Source organism: Helianthus annuus, chromosome 2 (assembly GCF_002127325.2).
Source record: "Helianthus annuus cultivar XRQ/B chromosome 2, HanXRQr2.0-SUNRISE, whole genome shotgun sequence".
NCBI lineage: Eukaryota > Viridiplantae > Streptophyta > Magnoliopsida > Asterales > Asteraceae > Helianthus > Helianthus annuus.
This window is the reverse complement of record NC_035434.2, coordinates 165,879,058-165,892,340: the sequence shown is the minus strand read 5'-3', so window position 1 is coordinate 165,892,340 and position 13,283 is coordinate 165,879,058. Positions and strand designations below refer to the sequence as shown.

General features: G+C 35.4%; 1 protein-coding gene across 2 annotated transcripts; it reads left to right on the top strand.

The window, feature by feature from the left end:
• Nucleotides 1-5,114: 5,114 nt before the first annotated feature.
• On the top strand, nucleotides 5,115-10,526 carry LOC110927019 (serine carboxypeptidase-like 51). Of its 2 annotated transcripts, XM_022170614.2 has the most exons (13): nucleotides 5,115-5,373; nucleotides 5,858-5,952; nucleotides 6,508-6,615; nucleotides 6,726-6,966; nucleotides 7,096-7,139; nucleotides 7,985-8,052; nucleotides 8,173-8,278; nucleotides 8,958-9,157; nucleotides 9,232-9,301; nucleotides 9,564-9,614; nucleotides 9,725-9,777; nucleotides 9,867-9,999; nucleotides 10,202-10,526. In XM_022170614.2, exons 1-13 carry the CDS (start codon nucleotides 5,229-5,231, stop codon nucleotides 10,313-10,315), a joined length of 1,428 nt encoding a protein of 475 aa, XP_022026306.1. In that variant the 5' UTR covers nucleotides 5,115-5,228; the 3' UTR covers nucleotides 10,316-10,526. The 2 variants fall into 2 exon arrangements, with proteins under 2 accessions (XP_022026306.1, XP_022026307.1); XM_022170615.2 differs by lacking the exons at nucleotides 7,985-8,052; nucleotides 8,173-8,278.
• Nucleotides 10,527-13,283: the final 2,757 nt, after the last annotated feature.

Genomic DNA, 13,283 nt, shown 5'->3' with positions numbered 1-13,283 from the left:
GACGTTATGAAGTCTCTTGCAATCTCGCTTTCGTCTCACTACGATGTTTCCGCTATCGGTTGGGGTGTGACACATCTTTCCCTCCTTCACAAACCTTCGGCTATAAATAGAAGACTTCACCTACAGGTTCAAAGATCGCTTCTCTTACTCTCTCATACACACACTTTTATTCCTTAAAGCGAATACTTATTATCACGCCGGATGGTGGTTACAAAGAGAACCCTCAACCTCTCCTCCTTGTAATGAGTTCACCGGTGTTGCTTTCGTTTTGCAGGATCCATAAACGAGAACTGAGCAGTTTGGTAAAGAAAGAACAAAGATTGACCTCCGTTACAAGACGAACAAACTGAATCTAACTTAGTGTTTCTTCACTAGGTCTGCCAGTGCTCTATCTCTCTCTCTCTCTCTCACTCCCTTATGGCAAATTCGCAGATCCACTAAATCTACTAAAAAATTACACCAATGTCTATTATGATACAAGAACCCACATCACCAGAGGGCAACATCTTAGTGTCTTACTACACTTCTTGATACCACCATGTACCAACCTAAAAGCCGTTGGGGTCAGTCTACTACACCCCTATGTCACACATTTAAAAGTTTGCTGTCATGTTGTGTATATCTCTTTGCAACCTGACCCAAATAAGAAACCAGTATAGGCTAGGGAAATACAAATATGGCAAGTAAAGTCTATCAAATGTGATCAATTTGGACACTCCATACTAGAACATAATATTTACAAAACGTATAATTTCACATTTTAATCCAATGTGGTTAATTTGTGTCATTATTTTGTATAGATTTCTTACACTAGAATGTGATTAATTTGCACGGTTTGTATATGTATTCTGGTTCGGTTTTTAAGGCGCGGTCTAACGTTCAAAACATGATTATGACCTACGTTTAACTAACACTTAATTTTTCTAATAGTAGATCTTAACAAAAGTTACTATTAAAGAAATAAATCTGGGTTTTTTTAATCAAAAAACAAGTCACTTTAATACAAAACAGAGACGATTACAAACTAATGGCAACAAGTTGCGCCGCTACCCCCTTCTGAATAGCAAACCCTACCCTGCTAAACACAAAATTCTGCCCCTTAACATGCACGGTGTTACTACTTACCACCTGCTGAACTCGCTTGAGGAACCGCACCGCGTCAGGGGCGAGACCGTCAAAGGTATCGAAAGCGAACGGGACGAATACATGCTGATTCTCGATGCAAGTTTTTTCGTGCTTAGCTACTTTGTCCCCCTCTGTGTTGATTATCGTCTGTCCCGCCACAAACCTGTGGTCCCTTAACCCAACGAGGGGGGACACACCTGTCAAATCGGTACACGCGTGTTTCCCTCCTTCCCATCAAAAAACAAGAATGTCAGCGGGCAATATGGCAGATCTCCCTTCTAGAGGATCGGTCAAAAAGTTCACCGGAGTTTTTTTTTTTTGCCAAAATCCGTGTCTGCTTAAGGACATCATAAAGCACATCATAAAAAAATTAAGGTAGATAAATTATATAATTATGTCCTTGTTATCTCACCATCATACAAAATAACAAATCTAGTTAAGTTGAACTCCTTGAAGTCATGCTCTATTTCTAAAATGATACAAACGATACAGAGGATGTGACAAAATATGGAATCAATAATACATGTGATCAATAATTAAAAAACCTCATCTTCTAATAATAACAAAGTTTGAATATTCAAAAAAAATAATGCTCGTCTTTTTCGAAAAGCCCAAGGCCCCTACCACACTTGTTGATGACCCGAGGTTGAAACTAATTAACAAAGATGACTAAATGAGTGAACGAGACTAGTAGGTATAACAGTGGCGGAACTAGAAGAAACATTCAGGGGTATCCCAAATTTTTTTACGATACATTTATAGAACAGAATTATTTTTACCTGCATTACGGGGCGGGACCGATCCTGAAAATTCAAGTGCCCTGGGTGAGCCAAAAAAAGGCCCTTAGGCCTTACCGAATTAAATTTTATAAACTAGTTTTTTTTAAGTTATTAGTATTTAGGTTAACGAATCAATATTGAGCATATCACATTTGGGCTAGGCTTTATGAATTAATATTGGCAATAAGTTTTTAGATATTAGATTGGGCTAGGCTTTATGAATTAATATTGACAATAAGTTTTTAGATATTAGATTGGGCTAGGTTTATTTTTAATTTTTAGATCGAAATTAAACAATTCAAGAACTCGAGAAGAAAAGAAATAAAGAATACTCACAACTCACAATCATAATTAGCACAACAATCTAATACACTATTGGGTTATTATTTGGTTATTTGAGCTAATTACTATTGGGCTATCATTTTTTTTGGGCTAATATAATCAGTATTATTTGGGCTTGATTTCAGTTTGTAAATTTTTTTTTCAGGGGTGTCCTAATACTTGTTGAGGGGTGTCCTTAGTATAAAAATCGAAAAAAAAAAAATTTACACTACCGGAAAAAAGTTGAGCCGTAGCCCGTGCTACACCCCAACCTACATTATGTCCGCCCCTGAGGTATAAACTTAAGGAATAAATAATCTCAATTATTGTCTGTTGGCCGGTAACGGTCTCAACTTTAAAAATTTCCACTGACGGTCCCATGTTTTCACATATTGCGCATTAATGGACCTTGACTAACAGAACCCTAACGCGACTCGTTATTCTTCGGAAAAAGGTTATTGGCCGGAAAACTCCTTTTTGGCCGAAAAACTCAACCTTTTCGTCTAAAACCTCTTTGTAACCTTATTACGCACCTTTGGAAACCTTTTCTAGTAAAAAGCCCCAATTATTAAGGTCGCCGAAAAAACTCATTTTTTCGCCGGAAAACTTATTTTGGCTGGAAAACTCAACTTTTTAGCCGGAAAACTCAAAGTTTTCGTCCCAAACATGTTTGTAACCATAGATCGGACCTTTAGGAACCTTCTTCCGACCAAAAACATTTTTCCGGTAACCGGAAACTAACAACGTTAGGGTTCTGTTAGCCAGGTCCATTGAAGGCCAATATGTGAAAAGATGGGACCACCAATGGGAATTTTTGAAGTTGAAATCATTGCCGGCCAATGACGAATAGTTGAGATTATTAAAATCCATTATTCTTAAACTTAATTACCAAATTTTCTTCATGTTAAAAATATATAAAAATAATATAAAATTAGTAAGAGTAATTAAAATGAAACACTAAGAGAGTTACGTTAAAAGTGTTATTTTATTGTAGCTTTGCTGTTCAAACTATTTTATGAGTTGGATAGCAAATAATAGATCATAGTGTTTTTCAATCAGTATATCTTCTATTTCAATTTTCTAACTTTGTTAAAAGATTGATTTATTTGTGTCTTTACTCTTTATTTTCAAAAGGAAAAAAAATAACACAACTTTATATAAATCACAGAAAACTATGATAATGATTTTTTGATCTTTTAAGTTGAACATGAGATTTATAACAAGGTGTTTGTGACATGTATGTGTGACTGCGTGTAGCGAAATGGATTTTCAACCAATTTATCATTTACGAATACATCTTCACGGGTTTCATACATGTGTCTGTTTGAACCATTCAACCCCTCGTAATTTTTTATTATTAGAGGACATAATTTTTAAAAAACGACCATGAAACATTCAACCCCTCATACTAGCCAATATCTTTCAATGTACCCATGCAACTTTCAACCAAGCGCTTATTGTTGCTCTTATACCGAGCAATATATTTTTATTTTTACGTGTTGACTCATACACTTTGCAATCTGTAGCTCATGACTTTGTTTCTTGGCATAAAAATACTCGGTTTAGGTGAAATTGGTTTGGATCTGATCCACCGGTTTGGACATGATTTGAGCATATATATGCTTTGAATCCGGTTTGGGAGACCCTATAGTTAAATAATACGTGGAAATCGATTTTCAAACCGATCCAATACGTTATCTGGTATGGTTTTCTTTAGAAACCTGTTTTCAAACCAAACCGGTTTGGGTTGATCTGGTTATGACTTTCATTGACTTGATCCGAACCCGTTTTAAAAATGATATAGTTTGACCCAAAAACCGGTTTTGTGCACCTCCATTTTTTATAAACTAATCTAAATTTTATTATAAAAGTGTCAAACCGACAAAATACAAATTACAAACAAATAGTAGGTAAACGGGCAACAAGCTGCGTCGCAACCCCCTTTTGAATTGTAAAACCGATCCTACCAAAGACAACGCAACTCTTATGGGTCGAGAAATTACTATTCACGACCCACTAGACCCTGTTAAGGAATTCCACGACCTCTAAGTCTAGGAAACCAAAAGTATTAAAAACAAATGGGATAAACCCGTGTTGATTCTCTAAACAAGCTTTCTCGTGTAAACAATTACACCATTAAAATAACGAAAAAAGAATTAAAAAAACAAAAACAAAGATGAACCTTGATTTCCAGTGGGATTTTTTTCCCTTTTTTGTTAATATTTCACATTGAATTTAGAAAGTATATTCTTAATATATGTTAGTAACAGTAGCAGCAAGGATTTGATCAGAAGAATAGTTCAGTAAAGTCATTTTCTTGACAGCAATTGACCCTTTCTCCCAACTATTGGAGCATCAGTATTCACCAATCTTATCTCTTCCCTCATAAATTCATCCACTTTAACTATTGGAGCATTTTTAGTTATGAGTAAACTGCCATTTTAGTCCTTAAGGTTTGGTCACTTTTGCCACTTTAGTCCAAAACTCAAATTTTTTGCATCTGGGTCCCTGAGATTTCAGTTTTATTGCCATTTTGATCCAAAAATCAAATTAGGTCATATTTGTCTTACAAAATCCTGCATTTTTTGTCATTTTCCTCAAGGGCAAATCAGGTCATATTTGTCTTATAAAATATGTAATTTATTTATAAAAAAATGATCATTTTGCCCCTGCGGAAAAGGACAAAATAACAGGATTTTATAAGACAAATATGACATGATTTCATTTTTGGACTAAAATGGCAATAAAACTGAAACCACAGGACCCAGATGCAAAAAATTTGAGTTTTGAACTAAAGTGACAAAAGTGACCAAACCATAAGGACCAAAATGGCAGTTTACTCTTTAGTTATTTATATCTCAAAACAACCAGTCCCACCTTCCTCAATTATTGTCATATTTCTATTTCATATTATAATATTATATTATAATTATAATATATTATATAAATAAACTTCATTCTTTCATTTGTGATTCTTATTGCAGGCTTGCAGCCTTTCTTGATATGGGGAAATCCCATTTTTCTGCTTTATTATTTCTTGGTTCACTCATCTTCTTCTTTTTTCTGCCACTTTTCAATGGAGGATTGGCTATGGCTGGTGGAACCCCAGATGGGTCTGAAAAATGGGGCTATGTTGAAGTTAGACCCAGTAAGATTCAACAATTTTCAATTTTTATTTTGACCCATTTTGTTTCTTGTTCAAGATTCAATCTTTTTGCCATTCTTGTGTGTGTTCTTGATGGTGTTTATGGTTTATGAATGAACACACATGTTTTGGGGGTTCAAGATTCAATCTTTTTACCATTCCTGTGCTCAAAATTTAATCTTTTTTACCATTCTTGTGTTCAAGATTCAGTCTTTTTACCATTCTTGTGCTCAATTTTTTTTTTTTTTACCATTCTTGTGTTCAAGATTCAGTCTTTTTACCATTCTTCTGTTCAAAATTTAATCTTTTTACAGTTCTTGTGTTACAGATTCAGTCTTTTTACCATTCTTGTGTTCAAAATTTAATCTTTTTTACCATTCTTGTGTTAAAGATTCAGTCTTTTTACCATTATTGTGTTAAAGATTCAATCTTTTTTACCATTCTTGTGGGTGTTTAACTGCTTAATGTTTATGATTTATGTATACAGAGGCTCATATGTTTTGGTGGTACTACAAAAGTCCTTATAGAACTCAAGATCCCAACAATCCTTGGCCTGTAATTCTTTGGTTGCAAGGTGGACCTGTAAGTACAAAGAGATTTATGCAATTTCTTTTTTTTTTTTTTTTTTTTTTTTTGTGGGAATGTGTGATCACTCATCACTGTTAAGGGTGCAAACGAGCCGAACTACTCGAGCTCGGCTCGAAAAAAAACTCGAACGAGCCGAGCTTAAACAAGCTCGAGCCCAAGCCTAAAAACAAGCTCGTTTAGTAAACGAGCCCGAGCTTCGCTTATCGAGCTCGAGCCGGCTCGCGAGCCTAATCGAGCTTTCTGTTTATATATTTTTTATTAATATATTAAACATATATGTATATAATAATAATTACCATTTATATAAATATAAAAAATAACTAAATTATATGTATAATAATAATTATAATTAATATAAAATAATTAATAAATACTAAACGAGTCGAGCCCGAGCCGAGCTCGAGCTTTAGAAATAAAGCTCGAATCGAGCCGAGCTCGAGCTCGAGCTTTCATATGTTAAACGAGCTCGAGCTCGAGCCTGGTCGAGCTCGGGCTCGGCTTGGCTCGTTTGCACCCCTAATCACTATGTGTTTTTTGACACAAATGCAGGGTGCTTCAGGAGTTGGAACTGGAAATTTTGAAGAAGTGGGCCCATTGGACTCTTTCTTGAAGCCAAGAAACTCTACATGGTTGACAAAAGCAGATCTATTGTTTGTGGTATGCAAGTTTTCAACTTTTTATAGTAAAAAGTAGATTTTTTTTAAATTTTTTATATTTTTTTTGTTGAATTCTGTTTATATGATTTGGTAATTTTGGTGGGAATTTAGGATAATCCAGTTGGGACCGGATACAGTTTCGTCGAAGACGAAAACTTGTTGGTGAAAACCGATGAAGAGGCTGCAACTGATTTGACCACATTGTTGACTGAAATCTTTAATAGAAATGAAACACTTCAAAAGAGTCCTCTTTATATAGTGGCGGAGTCTTATGGCGGCAAATTTGCAGTCACTCTTGGACTATCTGCTCTTAAAGCCATTGAAGATAAAAAGTTAAAGCTCATTTTTGGAGGTATAGAGATCATATCAATTCGAAAGTTACCGAAAAAGATTACTTTGTAGCGAAAAGCTAAGCGCATTGATTCGAAAAAAATCAGTACTCGATTTTGATTTGGTTTTATGGTTTATGTTTTATGTTCAGGAATTGCTTTGGGAGATACCTGGATCTCGCCCGAAGACTTTGTGGTAATTTTACTTGATCTCTTAGGAGTCTTTAGAAATGAATAATTTGATTATAAAGTGATAAACTTTGGTCTAATTAATCAATATTTATGATATAATTAGGGGTGCATACAAGCCGGGTTGGGCTCGTGTATAATCTATTACTTAATATATTAAATAAAAATAATATAAATAGTATATTCGTTTAGGCTCTCGAGCTCGATAAGTGAAGCTTGGCTCGGGCTCGTTATTAAACAAACTTATTTTTAGGCATGGGCGAAGCTTTTAAGGGGCGGGAGAGGGCGGCCGACCCCCCGAACTTTTCGCTCAGTAGTGGAGAGTATGTAGTTTTCGTATAGAAATTTTTGGGTATATACATTTTCGACCCCCCGGTTATATAGAAAATTTTAGGTCCGGTTACTTCCACCCCCTCGATCGGAAATCTCAAGCTTCGCCACTGTTTTTAGGTTCGGGCTCGGCTTGTAAACAAGTTTAAATAAGCTCGGCTCGGCTCGTTTACTAGACAAGGACGAGTCTGACGAGCTTCACATGCCAGGCTTGAGCCCGGGCTCGATAAATAAATGAGCTTTATTTTAGGATCAAGCTTGGCTTGGGCTTGATAAGGCTCGGCTCGTTTCGAGCTTTTTCTCGAGCCACTCAGCTCGTTTGCACCCCTAATATTTAGTCACACCTTGAATCAAAGTTTCTTGAACTTGGATCTTTTTTTTTTCTGACTAAAAAAATTAAAATAGAAATTGGATTAAAGATGGTTTGGCACTTTGGCCTTTTACAAGGTGAGAAAATATGAACCTTTAGAGCATATTAAACATGATATTCATTTCTTAAACCTTTAAAACTGAATTTATTAGGCATCATGGGGTCCACTTCTGAAGGATATTTCAAGGATAGACGACAATGGTTTGATCGAATCAAACAGGTTGGTGTTCCTTCACCAACGTGTGATGTTTTCGTGTGTTACGACGACAATGGTGACTTGAGAAATGGTTTAAATTGGATTCTATTTTGTTCTATCTAACAAACTCCTGTCAGGAAACAGTCTTGTTGAGAAAATAAAGCAGCAAATAGCAAATGGGAAACTAAAAGATGCTACTGAGACTTGGAGCGATCTTGAAGACGTCATTGACGCCAATACCAACTCCGTTGTATGTTTCGACTCCATAAGTCTAGAGGTGGAAAGATCAAATATGGGTGTGGATTGAGTAACGGGTCAAAATGAGTTAGGGTCAAAGATGGGTCGGGTTAGCCCAAAACACATTTTGGCCAAAAGTTTGATTTCTTTTTTTTTTTCGTCGATAAATGGCGTGCGAGATATGGTTACAAAAATCATATTATTTAAATAGTAAGATGATCGAGGAAACTTTACGCATGAAAAATATACGTGTTGATTTTCAAGTGGTCCAATTCTTGGACTTTACGAGTTTAATATGATAAAACAATAAAATATAACCTGAATCGACCCATTCATAAGTAAGCGGGTCAAAATTGCCTCCTGTAGACGATAACCAACATTCTAACTACCCTGGCGTTTGACACGTTCGGCTCTTTGGCGCCAGAGGCAGTTCGGTTCTTGTCTAGAGTTCAGTGTGTGGTCCACAGCAACTTTTCGACCCCTTAGGGGCGAGGCTTTGTTTTTAGTAGATTAGGGTTTTCTATTCAGAAAGGGATGGCGGCCCAGTTTGTTGCTCCTCTACCTGCTATCCTTATGTAAATTGCCCAAATTATTGGAATGAAATATGATATATGTTTTCTAAAAAAAACTACCCTTTTTCCTCTTTTAAAATCATCTTTCCAATAAACTTTTTTTTTTTGTATCAACTGTAGGATTTCTACAATTTCTTATTGGATTCGGGGATGGACCCGGTGTCAATGACAGCAACCGAGCTAGTGAGGACAACGCCGAGGAAGAGGTACTTAAGATATCTTGATTCTTTGAAGACATCTCCCGGCGAAAATGGTGATCTTGATCTCTTGATGAACGGCGTCATTAGAAAGAAACTTGGGATCATCCCAAATGATGTGGAGTGAGTTTATATCTCATTTTCTTGAATTTAAAGCCAATACCAAGTTTATGAATTCGAGCTTTGTTTTTCGACAGATGGGGAGGACAGTCGGGTCTTGTTTTTCAGCACTTAGAAGGCGATTTCATGCGACCAAGAATTAACGAGGCAAGATTTTAAAGATTAATTCTTAATTTCTTACCAACTACTTTTAGATGATTAATTTCAAATTTTTTTCAACCTCCACTGGTTTTCTACCTTTAACCTCCTTGAAGGCCATCTGGCCAGTGCAATCAACGTTTACCTGATTCCATTGGTTAGCAGGGTGTTGGTGGGGCCCTGAATTCTCTGGTAACGGGGTCTTAGGTTAAAAACGGATTTTAAAGATTAAGAACAAAATAAATATTTATATATTTATCTTGTTGAATAGGTTGATGAACTCTTGAACAAGGGAGTCAATGTGACTATATATAGTGGTCAAGTAAGATCTTTCTCTTCTTTGGAGCTTCATATGCAATTTACACTAGAATTTGTAAAAATGATAAATTGTTCTAAAGTTTTTTTTTTTTTTTTTTTTTTTTTTTTTTGTAGCTTGATGTTATATGTTCAACAAAAGGAACTCATGCATGGGTTGAAAAGCTCAAGTAAATTCATATTTACTCTCTATGGTATATTTCCAATGTAGAATTACTATTTTACCATTCATTGTGTTTTGTTTTCTTACATGACAAAGGTGGGAAGGTCTAAAGACATTCTTGAGCATTGATAGAATACCATTGTATTGTGGACATAGTAAAATTACAAAAGGGTTCACCAAGTCTTACAAAAATTTACATTTCTATTGGATTCTTGAAGCTGGTCACTTTGTAAGTTTTACATCCCTTGTATTTCATACAATACTCATAATAGTACTTATCATATTATCATGTAGTTAAATTTCCTACATGTTTTACCAACAAATATATTGTTTCTTAACGCTTTCGACTCGGGTTAGTGACCATCTAATATCGTATGTAAGAAGAGTTTATTATTTTTTTTTTGTTTTTCTCATAGTGTCGTGATTTTCAGGTACCGGTAGATCAACCGTGTGTTGCGTTGAATATGATAGGTCGTGTAACAAGTTCCCATGTCTACAAAGTAAAAGATGATATGAAGAAACAAATGTGGAAAATAACAAACTAGTAAGTCAAAAAGAACATCATTTAAGAGATGGAGAGACACTATTCACTTGATAGTATGATTATAATTTGTACTTTCATTTATATTTAAAATTAAAATACTTACACATGTTTAATTCTTTGGATAAAATAAAGAAAACAAACAATACACCAATATTGGTGTAATGGTGTTACTTGCATATGATATTTATTGATGGTTGTGTACTTGGAAGATACTTTAGATTTTATATAGGTGTTGAATGTAACACTCATTAAGTTTTCATTATCCTCCATCAATATTTCACTCATTGTTTTTTTTTTTTTTTTGAAAGATAAACTTCATTAAAACATGCCAAACCTCAAACCGAGGCGGCCACAACCAACAAACAAGAATTACATAATTACAAAATTACACCACTCATCCCAAGAAATCCTCTCTGATTTCGACCTGCTATTTAACCATAAAAACCCAGACTTTATTTCACTAACAATCGCTCCTGTACTAATAGCCTTGTTGTTAAATTTCGCCTCGTTTCTAGATCTCCATATACTCCAGCATGCTACTCTTATTATACCTTTGACAACTTCTTTCTTCCCACCTTTAATCCCAATATGCTCATGAAACTCAAGCAAGTCCTTAACCGAAAAAGCCAAGATATTAGGAATCGAGCACTAGTTGCTAACAAACTGTCAAATAACAGCAGCTTTATAACAAGATGTGAACAAATGCTCCACTGATTCATCTTCCTCTCCACACATAATACACCTCGAGTCATGCACTTCGATATTCTTTCTTTTAAGCGCGTCGATAGTAGCGATTCTACCCAATGCTAGCCTCCAAATGAACACATTACATCATTGATATTTCACTCATTGTACCTTTGCCAACATGAGACAATTATCTTTACTTTCTACTACATTACATCATTAATGTTTGTATGTCTCTAACTCTCACAATCCTTATAACTTTACACAGTAAAAAACCTTGTCACGTTTTTTCAATACTTTCTGTATTTCACGACTTATCTCACACATACACACACTCGAGGGCTGTCCTCGCGATGTAGCCGGAAATACAGACACTGGTAATCACGTAACGTGTGTTTTTAAATTAAAAGAAACTGTAGCAGTATGCAATATTATACGCAAACTATAGAGGATAAAATGTTTGTTTTTATGATGTATATATATTTTTAAATATTAATGTATGAAAATGTGGTGGCCATTTAAAAATCATAGAAGTAGTTTGTTTAAAAGTCAACAATACTTATTGATTAAAAAGAGAATACTCCCCAGTCCCACCAATACTGCATCCCACCGGTTAGTGTGTATGGACCGCGATAACAACTTGTTTCCGGTTCATCCTATGCCACTCGTTTTTCTTCCAATACCACTATACAATCCCCTAATATTTATGCTCTTAGTTTTGTCATGGTCAACTTTTTCCCACTTTTGAATCATGTAAAGTTTATTTAGGTAGTATTGCCTTTGTGTTATTAGTTCAGACTAAAGTATTTTAATGGGTTATTCAAAATACATAATTAAAAAATGTTAAGAACTAGTGTATATTGTGTTAAAACTCTAATCTACACTTTATAGCAACGTTTGGTCATATCTAAACTTAAAAAAAAAATGCATCGTACTACCAAACATTGGTCAATACAATGAAGAAGAATGAATAGTCAACTATTATTTATTATGGGAGCATATGTTAGAGAGATTGAGAATAACTCTAATACCCAAAAAAATGTGATTTTCCGGAAAGATTTGTAATTGTTGGCGAGTTAAAAACAAACCCAAGTACTAAACAAATAACCGTAGTACTAATCTCCTATTTATTAGTAACGTTTCGTCATATCTAAACTTTTAAAAACCCATAATATGGCCGAAAAAATGGCGAATACAATGAAGAAGAATGAATAGCCAAGTATTATTTATTTTCCAGAAAGATCTATAATTGACGGCGAGTTAAAAACGAACCCAAGTACCATACAAATAACCCTATTACTAATATCCGCTTTATTAGCTACGTGGGTCATATCTAAAGCTTTAAAAACACATCGTACCAACAAACATTGGCGCATACTAGGGATGAGCATATGCCACTGAATACCGATCCCATACCAATTCCGTACCGATCCCGTCCCGATCCCGATCCCGATCGGTATCCCGATCGGTATCCACTTTTTGGCGTTTTCGGTATCGGTACGGTACGGTATCGGTATTATACCGATACCGACCCTCAAAATACGGTATAATACCGATACCGTACCGTACCGATACCTAACCGACATGTTTCGGTATCGGTATCGGTACCTAGTTTGGGTGAAATTCGGGATCGGTATTAGGCGGTATCGGTTCGGTATCGGATACCGATATGCTCATCCCTAGCGCATACAATGAATAAGAAGAATGAACAATCAACTATTTTTTTCTTTTATAAGTAGATGTTAGAGAAATTGATAATAAGTCTAATACCCAAAACTTGTGATTTTCCAGAAAGATCTATAATTTTTGGCGAGTTAAAAACGAACCCAAGTGTGTCTATGTCTAGACATGAGGCCAGGGGTTAGGAACTTGCCTCATGCCCCCATTCTTCTCATTATATTTGAATTATGTTTTAATGAGAATCAATTACCTCTCCACAAATATGGCAACCACATATCACTCCTCAATCATGCCATATAATTGGATGAATCTTTTGTTGGTTTCTTGATTGACCCGTTTACGAAGCCGATCTTGTTTTTGGCGAACAAGAAGTTCTTCATCTCCTGTGACCAGTCGATGTAGTTGCTATCGGTTAGCACGTCATTAACGTGCATCTGCCTGGGATAATCGGAGGGATGGAGGTAATATGGCGATTCATAATTCACGGTTTGTTCGTTGGTTTTGCTTCCACTGCCTTCATTGCCTGCCATTGGATTCTTTGATTTCTTGTGTTTTTTTTTTTTTTTTTTTTTTTTTTTTTTAAGATTGCTCTAATACCATAATAA

Coding starts and splice junctions, on each gene's coding strand:
- LOC110927019 (XM_022170614.2), top strand. CDS start 5,229: ATGGGGAAATCCCATTTTTCTGCTTTATTATTTCTTGGTTCACTCATC. Junction 9,778..9,866: donor GCATGGGTTGAAAAGCTCAA/GTAAATTCATAT, acceptor TACATGACAAAG/GTGGGAAGGTCTAAAGACAT. Junction 10,000..10,201: donor TTCTTGAAGCTGGTCACTTT/GTAAGTTTTACA, acceptor CGTGATTTTCAG/GTACCGGTAGATCAACCGTG.